General features: G+C 49.3%; 1 protein-coding gene across 7 annotated transcripts in view; it reads left to right on the top strand.

Moving 5' to 3' along the window:
• The window catches only part of PRDM2 (PR/SET domain 2), a 125,682-nt gene that overhangs the window by 8,156 nt on the left and 93,626 nt on the right, over positions 1–23,900 (top strand). For 3 of the 7 annotated variants that reach the window (XM_070077045.1, XM_051834333.2, XM_051834334.2), the window contains exon 2: positions 10,798–10,871. The exons of the other annotated variants lie outside the window; for them this stretch is intronic. Coding sequence is in view for 2 of the 3 variants with exons in the window: in XM_051834333.2 (XP_051690293.2) it covers positions 10,863–10,871 (9 nt within the window). In the remaining variant the exon portion in view is untranslated. The remainder of the gene's footprint in view (positions 1–10,797; positions 10,872–23,900) is intronic. 7 annotated transcript variants of the gene reach the window in all.

Below are 23,900 nucleotides of genomic sequence, written 5' to 3'. Positions count from 1 at the left end.
TAGAACAGTAGAGTTGCACCCTACCCGGGGTTACAGTTCTTCTTGGTGTTCCCCTGTGAATTCAGGAAGCCTCCCTATGGCGTACATGAGTTTACATGGAAAGTGAGCTTACGTGTGTACCTCTTGTGTAAGAGAAACCAAAAGAGACCCAGGCAGCCACTTGTAAGATGGTCGTGTTAGTGCTTAGTGTCTTTATGTGAGAAGTGAGTGCTGGGGTGCCAGGTGGTATGGCCATGCTCTTGTAGCTTTCCTTTACATTTTAAGAAATGCCAGATGTTTTGCAGGGTTTCTGAAAATCTGAACTTTAAAGATTTATTTATTCAATTTGAAAATCAGAGTTGTAGCGAGAGAGAATCTTCATCTGCTAGTTCACTTCCCAGATGGCCACAATGGCCAGCACTGGGCCAGGCTGAATCCAGGAGCCAGGAGCTTCATCCTGGTCTCCCATGTGAGTGACAAGGGCCCAAACACTTGGACCATCTTCTGCTGTTTTTCAAAACCAGGCTATGAGCAGGGAGCTGGATTGGAAGTGGAACAGCGAGGACATGAGCCAGTTCCCTATGGGATGCTGGCATTGCAGGCAGTGCGTCCACCTGCAGTGTTGCACCCCCCCCCCCTTATTTTTTAAAGATTTATTTATTTGAAAGAGTTAGGAGAGAGAGAGAGAGAGGAAAGAGAGAGAGTTCTGTTTACTGGTACACTCTCTAAGTGGCCCCAGTGACTGGGGCTGGGCCTGGCTGAAGCCAGGAGCTTCATCTGGGTCTCCCACATGGGTGCAGGGGCCCAAGGACTTTGGTCATCTTCTGCTGGTTTCCCAAGTGCATTAGCAGGGTGCTGGGTCAGAAGTGGAGCAACCGGGACTCAAATCGGCTGCCATGTGGGGATGGCAGTGACACTGTGTTACAGGGAAAACAGCGACAAAGAAAGGTAGCTCCAGTTCTTGTCTCACATAGAAGAGGAATTTCCATGTGGACAAGGCAGTGAGCAAAGCAAGGTTTATTTAAGTCGGAAACCGCCTGCTGTGGCGGCAAGGAGCTGGGCTCCTAGAGAAAGACCCAGGAAATCTGAACTTTAAAGGTTGAATCACAAGAGCGGCATCTGCGTTGGCAGCCGCTGTGGGAGAGCAGCAGCTCATAGGAGTGAACGGAGGATCCGTTTTGGTTTGGACATCGTGAAATGCACCACATGATGTCTTGCTTTAGAAATATTGGGCGGAAGCTTGGCATTTGAGTGTTAGTGAAGAATTGACATAAGTTTTCTTCTATAAAAATGTAAAGTTTTAATGCCTCTGACATAGGGGAAACGTTAGAAAGAAGCATCTTTTTATCAATACTTTGCTTTCAGTGCTGTTCTGCAGAATATACAGTCAGCGGTGGTTAACCGGCGCATTTCCTGGGAGGCACGGGAGCTGCAGTGAGGACCTGAATCTTCCCAGTTCCCCGCAGAGAGCAGAACCCAGCCTCCACCTTCTCATGCTGATTTCGGCATCCGTAGTTTTTGGCAATTAGTCTCGAAAATAAGGGATGGAGGGGCCAGTGTTGTGGCGTAGCAGGTAAAGCCACCGCCTGCAGTGCCGGCATCCCATATGGACAGCGGTTCGAGTCCCGGCTGCTCCACAGCTCTCTGCTATGACCTGGGAAAGCAGTAGAAGATGGCCCAAGTCCTTGGGCCCCTGCACCCACGTGGGAGACCTGGAGGAAGCTCCTGGCTCCTGGCTCCTGGCTTCAGATCGGCGGCCAATTGGGGAGTGAACCCGCAGATGGAAGACCTCTCTCCCTCTCTGTCTGTCTGCCTCTCCTTCTCTGTGTAACTCTGACTTTCAAATACATAAATAAATCTTAAAAAAAAAAAAATAAGGGAAGGAAATTAGCTTTTTAATTCGAGGGTGTTTTGAGTGACAAAATTGCCTTGTTTGGTAGACTGAGTGATTCTTCTGTGTTTTGAACCATAGGGAGGAATATCCTGCTACAGGGAGAGGTGTGATTTGTTTTAGTTTCTTGAGAGAAACTAGGAATTATTAATTATGACATCAGAGGGAATTACTAAAGTCCTCAACAATGCCTGAGATTTGTGAAGTAAAAAATTACATATTCTATGAAATATGACACAGGTACATAAATTAATCAAAAGAATTTAAGGGAGGGCCCCGGCGCTGTGGCATAGCGGGTAAAGCCGCTGCCTGCAGTGCCAGCATCCCATATGGGTGCTGGTTCAAGTCCCGGCTGCTCCACTTCCGATCCAGCTCTCTGCTGTGGCCTGGGAAAGCAGTAGAAGATGGCCCAAGTCCTTGGGCCCCTGCACCCGCGTGGGAGACCCAGAAGAAGCTCCTGGCTCTGGATTGGTGCAGTTCCAGTCGTTGCAGCCAACTGGGGAGTAAACCAGTGGATGGAAGACCTCTCTGTTTCCCTCTCTGCCTCTCCTCCTCTCTGTGTAACTCTGACTTTCAAATAAATAAATCTTTTAGAAAAAGAATAAGGGAGAGCATATATTAAGTGCCAGCTGTCTACAGCATCAGCTGGTGAGTGACGGAAATTCACCAGACGCTGCACAGCTGCCCGTTTGTTTCTGAGCGAGTTGTTTAGGATCAGAGGCTTGGAGCAGTGTTTTTGAAGAATTTACCTTGCATCTTTTTTTTTTTTTTTTTTTTTTTTAAGGTAAAAGAGGAGATATTCTGGGATTGAAAAGCCCCTGGAGCGCCACAATCCGAGTGCGGGTGTAATGGTGCTTTCCTAGCGTGCCAGCAGGTCTCTGGCGACATGGTGTGTGGTGGTGTTTGGCTGCTGCGGGTTCCTGGGAGCTGCAGGGCTGTGGACTGCAGAGCTCTGTGACTTGACGTACTCAGACAGAAGCTCTCCTCAGTCCTGGTTTCTCAGTGGGGCTCTGCGCCCCCCAAGCCGCTGACGGCAGCAGCCCCTCTAGTGTGTTCAGCCTGTTACAGGAACCATTGTCAGTTTCAGATTCTGCCACCTGGAGTGGACTGGCGAAATGGCCACTTCCTTATTTAGGTTTGTGCCAAGGCAGTCTCTGCTCCGTGCGTTTGGGGAATCAGGAACTGTGGTGTGCTGGGCCTCATTAATGGGAGAAATCACCGGTTTGTCTGTGACTGTTCCATTGCTTGTGTGCCTCCTGCTGGGTTTGGAGGTGGGGAGGTTCCTCTGTGTCTCGTCTTCCTGCCGCCTGGCCATGGGGAGACGTTCTTCCCAGGGCTGAGAACCGCAAGTGCTTTTAAGCACTGATTCAGCAGTTCGCCAAATCCTCGCTGGGTTTCCGGTCTCCCTCCTGGTCTCCCTTTCCACTCACACACACTCTCCTTGTTCTAAAAACGATGGACGTATCAGGTTTGATTTTTTCTTTAGTAATACAGCCTGGTTTTCACGGGAGGTAGGGGTTGTCACTGTGGAGCCAGATGCTGATGCTTGGGGGCTTGTATTCCAGGAAAGGAGAATCAATGCGTTTTCATCGAGCAGATTCAGCGTCAGCGCTCGTGCTTAATCTCACAAGTGGGCGCTGCACGTTTTCATATTGATTTTCTGGAAGATGGTAATTTGGTGATTCCAGTGTTTTGTTAGGAATTATGAGTGGTAGTTTTCTATGACAATGAGTATATTAATAATGATTGTAAATTAATAGAAATTACTTTTGAAAAGTTGCATAGTTCAGATATTTTTATTTTTCTAGAAGTTTCCGGATCGCAGCAGTCTTTTAGTCAGTACGTTGAGGCCAGTGTTAGGCACTGCAAATCTACTTTGGGAAAACCGTAATCATCTCTGTATTTGCTACCGTGATACTTATTTTCTCTGACAGCGAGTTTATGTGCTGATTAGTTTTAGAATATTTTTCTTGTGTTGGCCATAAACTTTTCCAAGACACCCTTTTGCAAAATGGCATTTAAAATTTTTCTTGCATCTAGTCTATGTTTTATTGCATTTTTGGGCTTCTAAATTTGGATGGACCATACTCGTTCCATTACTTACTTCTCTTTTGCTTTTAGTTCATGAATTTCTCGAGTCTTAAGAGTTACATAAGTTTCTTCTGATTTTTGGTGTTACAATGGAATTTTTTTTGTAATTTAGGAAAATAACTATTATTGTAATATCAGTGACCTCTAAGTAACTATTGCAAAGTTAGTTCTTTTTCAAATAGCCCCCAAATATCTAAAGAATAATTACAAAAGGTATATTATTCTAAAGAATAATTACAAAGTAATATCAGTGACTTACAGGTGAATTGCAGATCAAATCAAATCCGCGTTTTTCCAGTTCTGCATTTTCCTGCCCAGTCCGACACTAATCTTAACAAATCTGCTGTTCCTTCTCCCGGGCCTTGCACACGGCTTTGTAGGTTTTGCAAGTCTGGAAAGGCAGCCGTGAGGACCATTTCAGCCGCATCAAACGTGTTACGTGAAGGCTGCTGCATGGATGTCTTTGGATTACTCTGCTGTTTTGGAGGATCGGTGCTGGCGATGGGCCTGGTCTGACCCAGAGAGGTCTTCTCGGGCTCCAGTTTTCTGTCTCTGGACCTGCGTCAGATGATTGCAGCTTAATGTCATTGAGGTGGTCCTGACACTTGACCGGACCAGTATTTGAATAAAGACACTGGTCACTTTATTGTTGCTGTATGGACAGTGACCATTTATAATCAAACCATCTTTATGATATTGATAAGTTACATAGTTTTTAAAAAAGATTCATTTATTTGGAAGGCAGAGTGACAGAGAGAGAGAAGAAAGAGATGTTTGTTCAGCTGGTTCTTTCTCCACGTGACTGTGACAGCCAGATCTGGGCCAGGCTGAAGCCAGGAGCCAGGAGCTGCATCTGGGTCTCCCATGTGGAGCGTCTTCTGTTGTCTTCCCAGGTGCATTAGCAAGGAAGCTGGATCGGAAGCGGAGCAGCCAAGACTTGATATGGGATGTGAGCAGTCTGCTATGGGATGCCTGTGTTGCAGGCCGGAGCTTAACCCACTGTACCACCGAGTCAGCCCCTAGAAGTCACATGTTTATAAGGATGATTTGTTCTAGAACTTCAGAGTAGTAGCTTGAAAACTTAAGTGCATGCATATTATTAAAATTGTAGATATTTAAAATATGAATACATGAAAAAGTTCATAGAAAAATAGAATTAAAAGTTAAGTTGATTTTCCCAGGAACTTTTGAAGTACCATCATGGTGATCAGCTCATAGTGCTAAAACGTTACGTGCTCTGACTTTGTGGATCTTAGAGTCTCCTTCCAGGACTGATAACCGTCGACAAGGAGGACTAGGAAGGAGATGTAAGATGGAGTTAAGGGACACTGTAGAAGGAAATGTGTAGGTTTCTTCAGGCATGGAAATTCAACAAACTAAGGCAGAAGCCAGGGTCGAGATGTCCTAGGGATGTGAATATTTTCAGTATCTACCGTTGGATACCGTTAGGAAACCAAAGACTCTTGACTGTTGAGCATTTCTTAGAAAAGCGTGTGATGGGATTGTCGAGGTTTCAGCGATGGTCATAGGATAGCTCTCCGCCTCCGTCCTGACGGACTGGCAGTTCAGTCTCTCCCGTCTGACCATCACCTGGCAGTCAAGCTGGGTGTGAAAGCAGTGCAGCGGAAGCCAGCCCTGATTGTGGCTGCCCCGAGTCTCCAGGAATTTCCTCAGCCCCTTTCGGGGTCTGGGACTGCTTCAGCAGACCGGCCACGTTGGAGCTGCTCCCAGGGCTGGGCAGAGGTGCTCGGCTGGGCGCGCGCTGGGAATGTGCAGAGGTGTTTTTGGTTGTGCAAATGGTTGGAGGCGCTGATGACTCAGGACAGCCTCAGCCAAGAGGACTTGCCCAGGACAGGATGCTGTGGTCCTCTGCAGAGACTGCCCCAGGCTTGCTTCTTTTTCTTCTTTTTTAAAAACATTTATTTATTTATTTGATAGGCAGAGATACAGAGAGGCAGAGGCAGAGGCAGAGAGAGAGAGAGAGAGAGAGAGAGAGGTCTTCCATCTGCTGTTTTACTCCCCAAATGGCTGCAGTGGCCGAAGCTGGGCTGATCCCAAGCCAGAAGCTTAGAGCTTCTTTCAGCTCTCCAACGTGGGTGTGGAGGCCCCAGGACTTGGTCCGTCCTCTGCTGTGTTCCCAGGCACATTAGCAGGGAGCTGGATTGGAGGTGGAGCAGCCAGGACTTGAACTGGCACCCATATGGGATGCTGGCACTGCAGGCAGTGGCCCTACCCACCATGCCACAGCGCTGGCCTCAAGCTTCTGCTAATACCCCTTGTTAGTATAGTTTAATAAATAATTTAATTTAAAAAGTATCATTTGAGGGGTATTCATTTGGCGTAGAGGTCAAGATGTCTTGGCTCCCACAGTGCAGTGTCAGTGCCTGGCTTTGAGTCCTGCCTCTGCTCCTGACTCCAGCTTCCTGCTAACGCACACCACCACCAGTGCTGGCGGCTCAAGCACTTGGGTCCCTGCCAGCTCCTGTGGGAACCTGAATTGAGTGCCTGATTCCTGTCTTGGGCCTGGCCCAGCCGTGGCTGTCGCAGGCATTGGGGAACCAGCTGATGAACCAGTGGGTGGGAAATCTCCGTGTGTCTTTCTCTGCCTTTCAAATAAATTTATTTTGTATTTCTTAGGAAAAGAAGATCAGAGCCCTGGGATGGGCTGCTGGTTGGGTGTGAGGTGAGGTGAGAAGGGAACAGAGGAGTTAGCATGGCACTGAGGACTCTTTTTTTTTTTTTTTTTGACAGGCAGAGTGGACAGTGAGAGAGAGAGAGACAGAAAGGTCTTCCTTTTGCCGTTGGTTCACCCTCCAATGGCCGCTGCTACCGGCGAGCTGCTGCCGGCACATCGTGCTGATCCGAAGCCAGGAGCCAGGTACTTCTCCTGGTCTCCCATGGGGTGCAGGGCCCAAGCACCTGGGCCATCCTCCACTGCACTCCCTGGCCACAGCAGAGAGCTGGCCTGGAAGAGGGGCAACCGGGACAGAATCCGGCGCCCCGACCGGGACTAGAACCCGGTGTGCCGGCGCCTCAGGTGGAGGATTAGCCTAGTGAGCCATGGTGCCGGCCAGCACCGAGGACTTTGTCCTAAGGGCTGGGGGCACTGAGAGGCTGCCTTCTGCCCATCTACTTTTCATCTGGACTCCCCTCTATTTAGCACTTTTCTCCTTTCTTTTTCCTCATCCTTTGTAGTTGCCTGCTCACAGGCTCAAGTCAAGCAACTGTGCCGTCCCCACATGCGATGCTGGATAACCAGACTAGCACAGCGCTGACGGCGTCTCGGTCTTTACGATCGCTGGAGTCTCAGCTTTTTCATTAAACAAACGAGGGCAAAGTGCAGACGATTACATGGCTGATAATCTTCTGGGGCTTTCTGCGCTATCTGTGCACTCCTAGTCTCTCTCCAGAGAGAAGGATCTTTCCTACAAGCTTCACTTTATGCTCTGGGGTGGGGGCGGGGCCGGGGGCCCTTCTCTCTTCCAGGTTGCCACAAACCAGACCCTCGGTTTTCCTCTCCCCTTGACTCCCACCTGGGAAATGATGATCTGTCTAAACCAATTCAGATATTAAGAGCACAGATCTGACATTGGCCTCTCAAATGATATTTTAGAGATGTTGTAACAGATTTGGAATACAGACAGGGAGATCTTCCATCACCGATTCACTCCCTGGCGTCCCCCTTGCTGGCCTTGACGCACGTGTCTTCCTTTCAGTCCCACTCTGAGCCGGCTGTTGGATCTGCAGGCGTGGAGACAGCGAGGAGCTGGTGATCCTGACCTCCTGCCTGGCCCCTCTTTCCTTTCTCAGAAGCATGCTCATTCTCTGACCGACTTCGCGGCTCACTTACGTAGTGTTCATTGTGGGTCTTCTCCCCCAGGGGCCAGGCCCCTGCCAGGAACCAAGCTCCGCCCATGGCAGGTGCTCCAGGGGCAGAGGGGATCACTGGGTCTAGGTCACGGAAGGAAGTCAGCGATTTAAGATCTTGAGCCTGCATTGTTGTCGTCTTGTCCTTGGGCAAGACGAATTGTCCAGAACGGGCGGATCTGTCAAGGCAGAAAGAGAAAGTAGGTTAGCAGTGGCCTGGCACTGGGGACGGGGAGCGGAGCGGGTGGGGAGGCAGTGCTGAGGGAGACCAGGTTTCTCATTGTGATGACTTTTAAAATTGATGGTGGTGACGGCCACACACATCTGTGAAAGTGTACTCTTTAAATGAGTCAACTGGATGATATATCAGCATCTCAATAAAGCTGTTGAGATACAAAAAAACCCACAAAAACAAAAATGGTGAACTGTGGTTAAGAGGCAAAAGCAGAAGCCCAAATCGTGAGGCCTCGGCTGAGTTGCCTTACGGGCCTTGGATATGTGTCTTGCCGCTAGTTGAGGATGCTAAGGCTTACCTTGGTGAAGATGACCGGGGCTAATTCCTTTGAGGGCGGCCTAGTGCCCTGGACCTTAGAGGAAGCTTTGCAACTAAGAGTCACAATGACACTGCCTCTGACGGTCCCCTTGGGAGGGGAACACAAAGCTAGGAGATGGTGCCCTTCATTGATACAGTTGTGTTTACTGCAAACTTTTATGCTGTTCCTCAGATGTTAATAAATCCAGCTGTAAAAGCTTAGAGGACAGCTGAACCCTAACCTCTCATTCACCCAGGTCACAGGTGTCACAGAGACCAACCTGAGGGAACTGGTGGCTGCTGGGTCGTTACAGAGGGGTTGGGCTGCACATCTTAGGGGACACCTGCTTTATCACTGGTTTACACCCAAAGATTCATCTTTTTTAAACAAATTTTTTTGTATTTTTTTTTTTGACAGGCAGAGTGGACAGTGAGAGAGAGAGACAGAGAGAAAGGTCTTCCCTTTGCCGTTGGTTCACCCTCCAATGGCCGCCGCAGCTGGCGCGCTGCGGCCGGCGTACCGCGCTGATCCGATGGCAGAAGCCAGGTACTTCTCCTGGTCTCCCATGGGGTGCAGGGCCCAAGCACCTGGGCCATCCTCCACTGCACTCCCTGGCCACAGCAGAGAGCTGGCCTGGAAGAGGGGCAACCGGGACAGAATCCGGCGCCCCAACTGGGACTAGAACCTGGTGTGCCGGCACCGCAAGGCGGAGGATTAGCCTAGTGAGCCGTGGCGCCGGCCAGTTTTTTGTATTTTTTAAAAAAGATTTATTTATTTATTTCAAAGTCAGAGTTACACAGAGAGAGGAGAGGCAGAGAGAGAGAGAGAGGGAGGGAGGTCTTCCATCCGCTGGTTCACCCCGCAATTGGCCGCAATGGCCAGAGCTGTGCTGATCTGAAGCCAGGATCCAGGAGCTTCTTCCAAGTCTCCCACACAGGTGCAGGGGCCCAAGGACTTGGGCCATCTTCTGCTGCTTTCCCAGGCCATAGCAGAGAACTGGATAGGAAGTGGAGCAGCTGGGATTCTAACCAGCCGCCCATATGGGATGCTAGCTCTTCAGGCCAGGGCATTAACCTGTTGTGCCACTGTGATGGCCCCCAAAGATTCATTTTTAATGTAACAACCTTACATCTCATACAAAAGAGTTGATTATGTTTACCATATGATGCATACCAAGGGAGGCAGTGCTAAATATGTGTGAGAGACAGTTGTCTGATGTTTTATTCACCGAGTATTTGCCTACTAAGGGTTTGGGTTGGTTTGGCAAGCACTGGGCTCTCTAACAAGATGTGGTATATGGCATATGGAATACAGTTTCCTGTGCCGGTTTTGAATAAAAAGTAGTTCAGGTGGCCAGGCCCTGACTTTACTGTAGTGCCTTTGCTTGTTAAAAGTGATCAGGTGAGTGTTTAAGTTGCTCAAGGAAAGGGAAGAAAAAAACACCCAACAGCCCTCGATGAAGGAACTGGAACCAAAGGAAAAGGAGTGCTGTTGTTTATGACGGTGGGTGGGCAGTGTTTTCTCCCGGAATGAAGACTGTCATTCGATTATGCGTTTCTTGAGTTATTAACAATGAGAGCATTAAGTTGGAATGTTTTTCAGCAGAAGCAAAGCAGGAGCAGGCGAGGAGCGTGCAGCCTACAGGGGTGTGTGTCCTCGGCTGGGGACATTCAGGCTGCACAGGGACAGTTCTCCTGGAAGTGGAGTGGTTCTCGTACTTCGGGAATGACACCACGTGACTCAGGTGGATGCTGCCATCCTTCCAAGGACGTGGCTTAGACACAAGTTTGTCACATGTATGTGCAACCAGGATTTTTGTCTTCTGATTATTTCCCTGTACTGGAAATATATTGAACACAAAATTGTAAGCAATAAGTGTAGCTCTTTGCAAGGCTCTTTTATTAAGCTGTTTGCATTTTACTGCGAGGTTTGTGTTCTGTTCTTTAGGGAGAGCTCCCTGTGGCCAGTGTTAGTAAGTCTGCCTTTCTACTCTAGGAACTTGAAAACCAGTGTAATGGAATGGGGTCTAACTGGCGTTTGCATTCAGCACTTGCAGATAAACAAGAAGTATGGATGTCAAAGAAGGACACACACTGTGTAATAAGTTATTCAGCAGCGCCTTGTGTTTCTGGCTATTAACAAAACTAATTTATTTCTTCTTAGCAACGATGTAATTCCAAAGCAAAAATTTGATGTCATTTTAACGAGTGCGCTGTCATCGTAGAGTACACGTACAGTGGAGCCCTAGTAAGGATTCTAAGAAATCTATTTATTGCAGAGAGTAAATCCGAGAGGTAAACTGTCAGCATAGATTGATCTGTCGTGGAGTTGTGTTATAAATGCCCTTTGAGCAAGCCCTAGGGTTCTGTGTGTGGTTTTAAATCTCTGTAAATTTGTAGGCAGGTACATATTACAATTGTCTGTTTTTCTTTTTAGGGCTCATGTAATCAAAGAAGTTTCTTTGTTGTGTGTATCTTTACAGAACACAACAGGAATTGAAAATGAATCAGGTGAGTTTACAATAAGAATTTATACAAATACATGACCTCGATGTCAGTAGCTCTCGGTGTGTAGAAGGCAGTAACACACACATTCATTCCTCCCAGTGTTTTGTTTCTGTGTCCTAGCGTCACGTCTGAGTTCACTGCTTTCATGGCGTGCGTCTGTTCGTGGAGTGGAGTGTGTGTGGCTTTGGGGTGGGCGGTGGATCTGTGGACCCCGAGTGCAGCTCTCATTCCTGGGGATTTTAGTTCAGACCTTGTTTTTCACCTCTCCCCGTCACTCTCTAGTGCCAGCGTGTTTTGTTTTGTCTTGTTTTTGTGTGTTTGAAGTTAATTTTAAAGTTTCATTTTTAATACTCTTGATTTTGTAATTATCCATTGGTTGGAAAAGGAAGAATGAGAGTTATTTTTAGAAATCATAATGATCAAAGGGGAAATTTTAAGCGTTTTGTCCTTGAAAAACTTGTTCATAGAATAAAACCGAGAGGGTAGGTGTGAAATGTAAGCTGTATTTTTCTTTACAGGAGGGTGTGGGGTTCCCTGGAGAGGAAGCTACTCTGCCCTGGGTACTTGGTAGCCTTGAGGGGGTTCTGATAAGGAGAAGCAGTTATGTGGATGTGGTAGATTCATACTTGCTGCTCTCAATGTTTTTTTTCACTTGAGGTTTATTGAAATTTATGGGTATCAGAAACGTTTTCTTTTTAAAATCTTCATAAACATTTTTTTGTTTAAAGCCTAAAAATGTGAAGCATGTGATTTTTTTTTTCAACCTTAACTTGAAATGCTCAGACTTGAAGACGTTTTTCAACTCAACTCTCATTAGCTGAAGTTGTGGATGCCTTTTTATCATTTGTTGGTCTTCCCAACCAGGGATCCTAAGTCCAGTTTCACTACGTGGCCAAGTTTAATAAATTCAGTCCTGCGTTGCACTGAGAGATGTGAAATTTTTGGTGTGAATTCTTTTGATTTCTTTTCATTGCTTTCTTTATCAGGAATATGTTTATTTTAATGCAGCGGACCATACATCATAAAAAACGAATCTGGTGAACACATGGGCCACATGGTTTCTATTATTTTAAAACTTGCAGATTTACTGACATGCTTTTGAAGGCAAATTATTTTTTCAAATGGTGCTGAGGGGGAGGGACAAGAGAACAGAGTGGATTTTCACAGTCATCGTCCATCAAAGTTCTGTGCACATCTCTGTCAGAGATGTCATTTATTTTCCTGTTCTAAGATTGATTCTTAATGTGAACCTGGTCACCTGCGGGAGCAAGCCCTTCTCCTGCCTGGGGACTGTTAGAGCCGTGCCTCTGGGTCAGAAGGAACCTGCAAGTGGAGTCTAAATATTGACACTGCACTTGTTATTCTCCGCTCAGCAATCATTGACCGAGGTGCCTACAGCGCTCACCTCGGCTCAGTGCTGCCTTGATTCTTAGGCTGCACCGGGCCGGTGATGTTTCTGATGTGTTTAGACTTGCCTGACACTCACACTTCGGCTTCAGTATTTCGTTTCTATCACACCGACTTCCATCTACAAAAAGTGTGCGTGCCATTCGAAAGAGTTGTAGCGATTCCTCTACCCTTTTTTTTTTTTTTTTTTGGCTCTTTCACAATTTCATTTTGCTTTTGACAAGTGTTAATATTAGATCCATAGAGGACTGCCTTTGATGCTAAAAGCCAAATTTCAGTGGGAGAGTGGCCTCTTATGTGTCTAATGGTTAGCACATTTCTGATTCGGGTACATTAAAATGGTCTGCGAGTAATGAAACTTTTATTCGGATTATAAAAATTGTCCAGTTTTTATGAGTAAAATGTTCAGCATTTTTAGTTACATTTCATTGCTTAAAGAATAGGAGAGGCTTTCAGCCAGTTCATGGAGAGTGTATATTATGAGAAAACTATGCGTGGATTTTAGAATTTTTTACACCAAAATAAATTTCATTTCATTTCTTCACAGACTTTTTGAAGTACTACTTGCATTATTTGTGTGCTGTTTATACTTGATTATTAATTCACACCATGAAGCCTGTCAGCTTTTTTTTGACAGTCACCCCAGTAGTTTTCAGAAGTTAAGAATTTTTCAGGATAGTTTATGGTTTTCCCTCTTGTATTTAGTCCTTTCATTTTTAGCCAGTGAAAATGGGCAATAAATGCCTTGAAAACTTCAAAATAGCACTCTCCAGACATTCTGATAAAAAGAAATGTTTGAACTTGAACAAGACCGTCTTATAATTAAAATCCAAATGGTTATTTTAGTGTTGGTGCGTTCTCTCTAAGAGCCGCCCGAGGTCTGTCTGTTGTGCTGGACAGTCTCCGAGGCAATAGTGGGGAACTGTTCTTTTTTTTTTTTTTTTTTTTAGATTTTATTTATTTGAAAGAGTTACCAAGAGAGGGAGAAGCAGAGAGAGAGAGCTCTTTAATTCACTGGTTCACTCCCCAGATGGCCGCAATGGCCAGGGCTGGCCAGGCTGAAGCCAGGAGCCAGTAGCCTCTTCCAGGTCTCCCACTTACAAGGGTGCAGGGGCCTGAACACTCGGGCTCCTGCTCTTCCCAGCCATTAGCAGGGAGCTGGATCGGAAGTAGAAGAGCCGGGACCCAGACTGGTGCCCGTATAAGAGCGGGCGTCGCGGACAGCTCTGTTCCTGGTGTGTACCGCCGGAGTGCTAGGGACTGAGCATTCCTTCAGGGGAAGTGTGGAGAGCCCAGGGCCTGCGTGCTTGGAGGATGATGTGGAGGTGGTCCCAGTTGTCACGCTCAGACATGTCCTTCCTAGTAGTCAGGTCTTCCCGCTGAGCCCAGCCCTGGGGCTCCAGGAAACCCCAGACCTCGTGTTTTTTTGTCATTTTTCTTCTTTCTGTTCTTTATCAGCACTCATCTCTTTCTTCATATCCCTTACTCTGTCCGAGTAGAGTCTGCTTGCTTTGCGCGCGAGTCCCTTCCTTGCAAGGCTACTCCTGGTTAGGGGCTGGAGGGGCGCTGACCGTGCCTGCCCTCTCTCCACGGTCAGATCATGACTAGCTTTTTCTTGCTTTTCTAATCTTCCACACCATCACAACACTTAACTTTTTTGAGGTGTTCTACTGCTTTCCTTCTCATTTGTGTAGATATTTTTTCTCTGGGAAATCCCTAACTGTGACTCTCTCAGATAGTTTAGAATGCTGTGTTTTATAGGGTATCCAAGGCCAGCTAACTTGCATGAAACAAATAGGTTCAGCCTCACTTAGAGTTTAATATCCCTTGTTAGGTGCTGAGTGCCAGGCAATCTGTTCAGCATGGTGCATGCATTCTCTCTCTCTTTTTTTTTTTTTTTTTAAGATTTATTTATTTATTCTAAAGTCAGAGTTACACAGAGAGAGGAGAGGCAGAGAAAGAGAGAAGTCTTCCATCCAAAGCCAGGAGCCAGGAGCCTCCTCCAGGGCTCCCACGTGGGTGCAGGGGCCCAAGCACTTGGGCCATCCTCTACTGCTTTCCCAGGCCACAGCAGAGAGCTGGATCGGAAGTGGACAGCCGGGTCTCGAACCAGCGCCCATATGGGATGCCGGCACTTCGGGCCAGGGCGTTAATCTGCTGCGCCACAGCGCCAGCCCTCATACATTCTCTTAAATCAGTCTTTTTGTGCATCTGCACATCAGGGCCTAAACAGGGGGCTGTGGCTTGTCCGTGATCACTCAATAAGTGAAAGAGCTCTGGGTCAAACCCAGGCGCATGGGAGTCCGTGCTTATTACTGCTGTGCCAGTCAGGGCAAGCTGGCTTATGCTGAACTAACGTGTAACTCCAGGGTCTCAGTAGCTTAACATAGCAGCTGTTTATATTTTTAAAGATTTACTTATTTGGAAGGCAGAATGACAGTGAGAGACAGAGATACCGTCCATCTGCTGGTTCACTCCCCAGATGGCCCCAGTGGCTAGGGCTGGGCCCAGCTGAAGCCAAGAGCCTTGATGTCTGGGTCTGCCATGTGGGTGGCAGGGACCCGAGTACTCAGACCATCTTCCACTGTTTTCCCAGGTGCATTACAGGGAGCTGGATTGGAAGTGGAGCAGCCGGGACTCAAACCACCACTCATAGGTGATGCTGGCGTCTCTGGCAGTGGCTTTACTTGCTGTGCCACAACGCGGCCCCAGCAGTTTATTTCTTGTTCTTTCGGCACATCTAGTGAGGATCAGTGTGCCCTGCTGAAGTAGTCACTCAAAAACCAAGCTTGGTGGAGGCTTTGCCTCAATACCTGACACTTCTGCTTGTATGTAATTGTATATAATTATATATAATTAGTCACGTGGGCACCTGTAACTTCAAACTTGGATCAGGGAGCAGTGCTGTCCCATCAGGAGCCTGGGACAGAGGAAACGTTTGATATTTGGGGACATCTCTAATGACTTGCTACAGCTGCCTTGATTACTAATTATTGAGTCACGCTTAGATTAGATTTTTTTGAAGAATCTTTCCATAACTGAAATTGTTGTCATATCTGTAATTTTCTGTCAGTCTAGTGGGTTTTGGTTACAGGATCTCTGGATCCAGATCAGTGGTCTGTGTTGCTGTTGTTAACCAGTAGCAAAGCAATTTAACCTCCAAAGCTTTTATTTTATTTATTTATTTTTAAAGATTTATTTATTTATTTTCAAAGTCAGAGTTACGGAGAGAGAGAGATGGAGAGAGAGAGAGAGAGGTCTTCCATCTGCTGGTTGACTCCCCAGAAGGCCGCAATGGCCAGTGCTGGGCCAGGCTGAAGCCAGGAGCCAGGAGCTTCATGTGGATCTTCTACACGTGTGGCAGGGGCCAAAACATTTGGGCCATCTTCCTCTGCTTTTCCTAGGCCATTAGCAGGGAGCTGCATTAGAAGTGGAGCAGCTGGGATACGAACCGATGCCCATATGGGGTGCTGGTGTTGCAGGTGGCAGCTTTACCCGCTGTGCCGCCAAGCTGGTCCCCCAAGCTTGTTTTAGAGACCAGTGAGTAGCAATAGCAGATCTGAATCCCAGAGAACTGTGGGCAGGCTGTGCGGACTCACAGTTCTCGCTCTCACCCTCAGCCTGCGTTCCTTTGGCGTGCCGTCCGGGCTGCCCCGAGTTAGGCTGCTAGGGCTCTGCGGCTTACCTGCTTGTGGAGGAAGACAGTTCAAAGTCAGGAAGACAGGTAGCTTCCCACATGGACGGGGCTGTCAGGGTGTTCCTGAAGCCAGGTCCTGTGCTGAGCAGTGGTGGTGAAGGTGGCTGGAGTGTCCCCTGGGTCCCATGGTCAGAGAAGCCTGTGCTGAAGAGGTGGTCAGGAACAGAACCAAGACTTAGGTTAGAAATCAGGCATAGGTCCCATCTGGGACCAGGAAACTCTATAGACAGGGTGAATACACAGGTATGCAGAGGCCCCGCGGTGAGAATGAGCTCCGTGGCCGAGGATCAGAGAGAAGCCAGGGCCGGCAGCCTGACCCTGTCAGGCACTACGGCACAAGACTGATGTGTGTAGGCCTCATGGGCCAGCGGGCGTGTCTGACTCCGAGTGCACTGGGGCCGCTACAGGGTGGCACAGTCTGTTGTCAGTGCCACTGTCCCAGTGCCACGGGCTGGAAGAGGGCAGGAGTGCTCTCTGCTCACTGTGCAGACTGCCACCATATCCAGGGCATTTCTTCAGCCGGCTGACTTAATGGGCCCGCTGGCTTTTTGAAAGAGGGAGGTCTTTTGTGTTTCAGAACCAGTTTGACTGCTGCTCTTTTCCAAGGTGATGTGTCAGATTTTCTTGTTCTGTGTTCCGTCTGTTTATTGTTACTGCAGTCATGCTCACTCCTAGACCAAATACAGTTTAAGGCTGTTTCAGTAAGCTGAGGCTTGTTTGATTCCCCCCTGTTGTCTGACTTAGACTAGCAGCAGAAGAGTTGTCTGGAGAAGTTTAGGGGAGTTTAATGCTCTAGGGATCTTCCACGTCTCTTGCTGGTCACAGGTATGCCGGTGGTTAATAATACTCTATTCAGGGGCCGGCGCTGTAGTGCAGTGGGTTAAAGCCGTGGCCTGAGGCGCCGGCACCCCATATGGATGCTGGTTCTGGTCCCAGCTGCTCCTCTTCTGATCCAGCTCTCTGCTGTGGCCTGGGATGGCAGTGGAGGATGCCAAGTCCTTGGGCCCCTGCATCCACGTGGGAGACCTGGAAGAGGCTCCTGGCTTCAGATCGGTGCAGCTCCAGCCATTGCGGCCATCTGGGGAGTGAGCCAGCGGATGGAAGACCTCTCTCTCTGCCTTCACCTCTCCCTGTAACTCTGTCTTTCAAATACATAAGATACATCTGTAAAAAAAATACTCTATTCCTACAGCAGACACCTTGGTGTGAATATTGAGCAACACTGAATCCCATCTCTGCTGTTGCTTTCCAGTGGCACCTCTGATCGAGCCCATATTTAAGAATCCAGCTGCTTTAATTAAGTAGATTAAAGCTGTTGTGATAATTTCTTATTTTCTGGGTGAAGTACGGAAAAGCAGTCACTTATAACAGTTTAAATGAAATAGCAGTAAAACTTGCAAATAATTGTATTAAAAACACTAGTGTGCATTGCCTGTGTCAGATGGTGTATCCAGCCTGAGTGCCACCCGTGCCGGCATTCTGCTGTGCGTGCAGCGCCCTGCTAGGTGCAGAGGACAGGGTGCAGGGGGTGGACGCAGGGGCTGCAGGGAGGGAGCAGAATTCGGGAGGGAGGGTGAGTCAGGGGCTTGGGGCAGTTCCATGGGTTTCCTGAGGAGGGTAGGCCCTGGCCGGGAGGCAGAGGGAGAAGGGTGATCTTTGGGAGGTTTTGAGCAGAGGAATGTTTGTGTTAAAAAAAAAAAAAGTAAGAAAAGTTTTTGTATTTTTTTTATTGTGTAGGTGGTTTTGTCCTTTATATTCTTGGAGTAGGTTTTTAAAAAATATTTATTTATTTGAAAGTCAGAGTTGCACAGGGAGAGAAGGAGAGGCAGAGAGAGGGGTCTTCCATCCGCTGGTTCACTCTCCAATTGGCTACAATGGCTGGAGCTGAGCTGGCCAGGAGCCAGGAGCTTCTTCCAGGTCTCCCATGTGGGTGCAGGGGCCCAAGGACTTGGGCCATCTTCTTCTGCTCTCCCAGGCCATATCAGAGAGCTGTATCAGAATTGCAGCAGCCGGGACTCGAACTGGCGCCCGTGTGGGATGTCAGCACTGCAGGCGGTGGCTTTACCTGCTACACCACAGCCCCGGCCCTTGGAGTAGTTTTTTAAAAAATATTTGTTTTATTCCAAAACCATAGTGACTGGGGGCAGGGTGGGGGAGAAGAAAAGAGAGGGAGGGAGAGAGAGAGGGTGGGGGGAGAGATCTCCCATCTGCTGGTTCACTCCCCAAATGGCTGCCATGACCCTGTTGGTCCAGATGAAGCCAGGATTCCGGAACTCCCTCCAGGCTTGCGACGTGAGTGGCAGAAGCCCAAGCACATGGGCCATCTTCCATTGCTTTCCCAAGTGCAATAACAGGAAGCTGGATTGGAAGTCGAGCAGTAGTGGCCTCAAACCAGCGTTCCTCTGGGATGTGGGTTCACAGGCGATGGCTTAGCTCACTGCACCACAGTGTTAACCCCTATTCTTGGAGTATTAGTTTGATTTTTAACAAAGATGACAATATAAGATTTATTTACTTAGTTATTTGACTTCAAAAATCAACTCTGAGGTGTAATTTGTGGTGAGAAAAGTAACCATTAAAATCTTTTTAATGTATTTTTATTTATTTGGTAAGTGGCAGAGAGACAGAAAGAGATAGTCTGACAGTGAGATTTTCCATCTGCCGATTCATTCCCCAAATGCCTGCTATAGCTGGGACAGGGCCAGGCCAAAGTCCGCAGTCTGGAACTCATCTGGGTGTCCCTTGTGGGTGGCAGGGACTCAAGGACTTGGGCCATTGCCTGCTGCGTCCAAGGGTGATTAGCAGGAGACTGGAGTCTGAAGTGGAGCGGGGACTGGAACCCAGGCCTTTTGATAAGGGATGTGATGTCCCGACTGGTGCCTTAACTACCACATCCAACAGCTGCCCTAAATGGATGCATTTTAGGAGTACAGTTTGAGTTTGACGAATGTCTACACTTGTGTAATTACTACCATTGCTAAATGGACATTTCTGTCATTCCCGGAAACCCTTTTTTGCCACTCTGCCTTAGTCCTCGTTGCTGGTGGCCTGTCTGCCCCTGGAGGTTGGTTTTCCTGGTGTAGTTTCATGGAGTGGAATCATCTGGTGCGTGCCCTGATGTGTAGGCACCGTGCCTTTGGGGCTCCCACGGGGCTGCGTGCTGTCGGTCGCTCCTCCTGCAGAGGTGTCTGTGGGAGGCTGTCCGACCATCGCCCCCCCTGGAAACGTGGCTTTCGCTCCCATTTTCTATCTCCACACCTTTTTCCTAGGCCTAAAAATATGTATGTTTTAAAACACTTGTGTTTTGGCATGTTGCTGATTTAGAATGCATTTTAAATGGATCATTGCGAGTACAAATTTGATTTTTTAGACTTTTTTTAAAGGATTCCAAGTAAGGTGATTCTAGCTATTATAACTTAAACCTCAATAAATAAGTGTATAGTTAGGAAATTAACATTGTGGATAAAGATGGCTTGTCAGTCTCAGTTTGACTCATGTATTCTGTTAGACAAACTAGCAGTTTTGATAAAATCTGGGTATTGCGTTTCAGAATGAAAATATGTTATTTCTGAGGTCTGAGAAAAAAATCCACAAGTCAAGTAGCATTCCTCAGGTAGCTGGAAGGCGCCCCTGGCTGCGGGTGGGCCTGCGGGTAGCACCTGTGGGTGGGCCTGCGGGTGGGCCTTGTGTTGCAGAGGTCACAGGCCTCCAGCCCTTGCTTTCCCTACTCTCAGGCTTCACATCCAGCTTTGACCAGGCCTCTCCAGCTGTGTGACTGTGGGCAAGTCACTGACTTCACTGCATTTGTTTGTTTGTCTAAAAGGTGGAGTTATATATAGAGAGAGAGGTAGGGAGAAAGAAGTCTGCTGGTTCACTCCCAAAATGGCTGCAACAGCCAGGACTAGGCCAGGCTCCAGGAACTCCACGTGGGTCTCCCACGTGGGTGGCAGGGACCCAAATACGTGGACATTTTCTGCTGCTTTTCCAGGCACGTGAGCAGGGAGCTGGATCAGAAGCAGAGTAGCCAGGACTTGAACCAGTGCTCTGATGTGGGATGTGGGCGTTGCAAGTGGCTGCTTAACCCAGTGTGCCACAGTGCCTAGCCCCAGTCATTGACTTTTTCTTTTTTTAAGATTTATTTATTTATTTGAATGAGTTACACCGAGAGAGGGAGAGACAGAGATCTTCAGTCTGATGATTCAATCCCCAGATGACCACAAAGGCTGGGCCAAACCGAAGCCAGGAGCATCCAGGTCTTCCCTTGTGTGCGGGGACCCAAGGACTTGGGCCATCTTCTGTTTCTTTCTCAGGCCATTAGCTGGATGGGAAGTGGAGCAGCCAGGACACTCACTGGCGCCCATATGGGATATCGGCGCTGCAGGCGGCACCTTTAGCTGCTATGACTCTGGCCCAGTCGGCTCCTCGGTGTCAGCTCTCTCTCCTGTTAGGTGGCGCAGCTGGTGCCCACCCTCAGTGGTTGCAGCCAGGGGTCAGTGAGCGACTAAACGTGAGGCAGGCAGGCTGGAGCCCAACGTCCAGGAAACACTGAGTTGTGGTTGTGGTCGTTCTCTTGTCATTCACTGTTTTCATCCTACAACCTGCTCCTGACTCCGCCCGATAAGCCACCTTCTCATCTCTGCGCTGCTTGGGCTCAGACCTGAACGTCCCTGGTTTGGACCGAGAGCAGCCTCGCTCGCGCTGCACGCCTCCGCGGCTGTCTCCCTGCTGAGCCCTCTGAGCCCGCCGAGTGGGGCCTGGTTGGGGTCTGCATGGATGAGCTGTGTGGGGGGGTCACCAGGTGGAAGCTCCCGAGGGAAAGAAGATCTGGTCTCACGAGGGGGTGGGGGTCCCAGGTGAGCCAGGCACTTAGGGGACCGCAGGGGCCGGGGAACTGTCAGTGTAAAATGGGTGTTTTTCTGTGATTTTTTTTTTCAATAATTTTTTTTAAGCATTGGTAGGCCAGACAAGCCCATCTGCCTTACAAGGCTGTCACTTTGTGATACTTTGTGGCCTTGGGTGAAAAGAGTTTGGGAAGTTCCAGCTCAGTGTCGCCATTGTCGGCCCCACTGGCAGGCAGCTCACCCTGCCCTGGCCCATTCCTGCCCTCTGTCGGAATCTTCTGCACAAGAGGAGGAGCCAGCATCGTGTTCTTTGTTTCTTTTCAACCCCTAAAAACTCTGACCAGAAAGGTAACCACTGGACTTTTATTTAAAGTTTTTTTTTTTTTTTGACAGGCAGAGTTAGTGAGAGAGAGAGAGAGACAGAGAGAAAGGTCTCCCTTCTGTTGGTTCACCCCCCAAATGGCCACTACAGCCGGAGCTGCGACGATCTGAAGCCAGAGGCCAGATGCCTCCTCCCAGTCTCCCACGTGGGTGCAGGGCCCAAGCACTTGGGCCATCCTCCACTGCCTTCCCGGGCCACAGCAGAGAGCTGGACTGGAAGAGGAGCAACTGGGACAGAATCTGTTGCCCCAACCGGGACTAGAACCCGGGGTGCCGGCACCGCAGGCAGAGGATTAGGTTTTAAAAAGTGTTTTGGGTTGAGGCCAGCGCCGTGGCTGACTTGGCTAATCCTCTGCCTGCGGCGCTGGCATCCCATATGGGCGCTGGGTTCTGGTCCTGGCTGCTCCTCTTCCAGTCCAACTCTCTGCTGTGGCTCAGGAAGGCAGTGGAGGATGGCCCAAGTGCTTGGGCGCCTGCACCTGTGTGGGAGACCAGGAGGAAGCTCCTGGCTCCTGGCTTCAGATTGGCGTAGCTCTGGCCGTGGCGGCCATTTCCGGGGGTGAACCAACAGAAGGAAGACCTTTCTCTCTGTCTCTCTCTCTCTCTCACTAACTCTACCTGTCAAATAAATAAAGAAAAAAAGTTTTTTAAAAGTGTTTTGGGCTAGATGCCTTTGTACAGTGCTTCCTCAAGGGGCACGGGGCGGGGGGGGGGGGGGTTGAATGTAGAGTCGACCAGAGCCAGGGAAGATCTCATCCCATGCTGTCGCCCACTGCCAGGCCCTCCCGTGGTTGCTGGCCCGGTGCTCTCCAGTACAGTAAGCTCTTTGCTCTGGCCTCCAGGTCCTGCAGGGTCCAGTGCCAGCCGCTCTGGGTTTGCTCCGGCTCACGTGGAGCCAGCTGCAGCGGCCCCGCGCTCCTGCGCGTGCCGGCACTGCTGAGTCCGCTCAAGTCCAGGTCTGGGTGGCACTTCCTGAGCTGCTGCCGCCTGTCATCTTGTTCAGAACACGTGCCCTCCTTATCTCGCAGGTTATATTGTTGACCCCGTGGGGACACCCACAGGCTCCCATGCCCGTCTGTGGCCGCAGCTGGCCCGAGCCTGCCTTTCGTCTTGCTGCTGTCTGAGAACCGTGCGGGCCTAGCACATGCCGCGCCCCCTGCGCAGGATGGCATGGCTGTGGGAGCTGGGGAGAGGGGTCCGTCCAAGGCTCGCTGCCGCCTTTGGCTCTGTCACCCCCTCCTCTGTGGACGCTGCCTCTCTGATGACTTCCAGGGCCCCTTTGCTGCTGCTTTCTTTGTGATTCCCTCTTGGTATGGTGGCCTGAGCACTCAGTTATTTTTTTTAATTTTTATTTTTTTATTTGAAAATCAGTTACACAGAGAGAGAAGGAGAGGCAGAGAGAGAGGTCTTCCATTCGCTGGTTCACCTTCCAACTGGCTGCAATGGCTGGAGCCGTGCTGATCCAAAGCCAGGAGCCAGGGGCTTCTTCCAGGTCATCCACATGGATACAGGGGCCCAAGGACTTGGGCCATCTTCTACTGCTTTCCCAGGCCATAGCAGAGAGCTGGATCAGAAGTGGAGCAGGCGGGACTTGAACCTGTACCCATATAAGACACCAGCACTGCAGGCGGTGGCTTTCCCCCCTCCGCCACAGCGCTGGCCCCATAGAGCACTCAGTTCTTGGCCCTTCCCTCATTCTCGGCCCCATAGAGCACTCAGTTCTTGGCCCTTCCCTCATTCTCGGCCCCATAGAGCACTCAGTTCTTGGCCCTTCCCTCATTCTCTGCTCTGCAATGAGGCATCTCACGCAGGGACTTGGTTCCCAGTTGAGCTTGGGCTGCCCTCCAGCCATTGCTCTCTCTGTACCCCAGGCCCCTCAGCAGCTGGCATTTGTGTTTGCTCACAGTGAGAGGTGATAACCAGCCTTCCAGCAAGGGCTCACAGGTGCAGGCTGCCACCAGTGTTGTGGCTGAGCCCCGGCGTAGGCATAGCACAGTGGGCACTGCTGCTGGCAGGTCCGGTATCATAGGGCCGGGCCCGGGATGACAATGCTGGTTGGCCCCTGTCAGATTCTGCTGCCCTGGGACCTCAGCGCCCCGGGGTTTATTTATTTGCAATGGAAAGAGAGAGATTCTGAGATTCCATCTGATGATTTTCTCTCCCAATGTCTGTAACAGACAGGACTGGGCAGGCCTAAGCCAGGAGAGTAGATCTCCATGCGGGTCTCCCACAGGAGCGGCAGGAACCCAAATACTTAGGTCATCTTCTTCTTTCCAAGGCCATGAGCAGGGAGCTGGGTGTGAAACGGAGCAGCCAGCACTTGAAACGGTGCTCATATGGGATGCCGGCGTTGCAGGTGGCAACTCAACCCACCGTGCCAGAGTTGACCCAGCACCCTGGGCTTTAAAAGCAGAGAAGAGGGTCTCTCTCCGGCTTTTCTTTTCCTCCCCACCAGAAGCTCAGAGGCCTGCTGGTAAGCGGTTGCCTTGGATACCGTACTCGGAAGCCACTGCCAACTTAGCCCAGTTTATTCCGGTGTGTTTTGCTTATTCTTTTTCAGAAGTTAGCAGTGAAACCCTTTCCAGTGAAAAAGACCCTGCGCATGTGTTTGGGGCACAGGAAGAGGGGCAGGTGGGACGTGGGTGTGCCCTGCGGTCTCAGCACCGCACTCCTGTTGGTCTGGGCTCTGAGTCTCGGCCTCTGCTC

The sequence above is a fragment of the Oryctolagus cuniculus genome, chromosome 7 (genome assembly GCF_964237555.1).
Source record: "Oryctolagus cuniculus chromosome 7, mOryCun1.1, whole genome shotgun sequence".
NCBI lineage: Eukaryota > Metazoa > Chordata > Mammalia > Lagomorpha > Leporidae > Oryctolagus > Oryctolagus cuniculus.
Note: the sequence above shows the minus strand (reverse complement) of the source record. Positions and strands in the feature narration are given on the sequence as shown.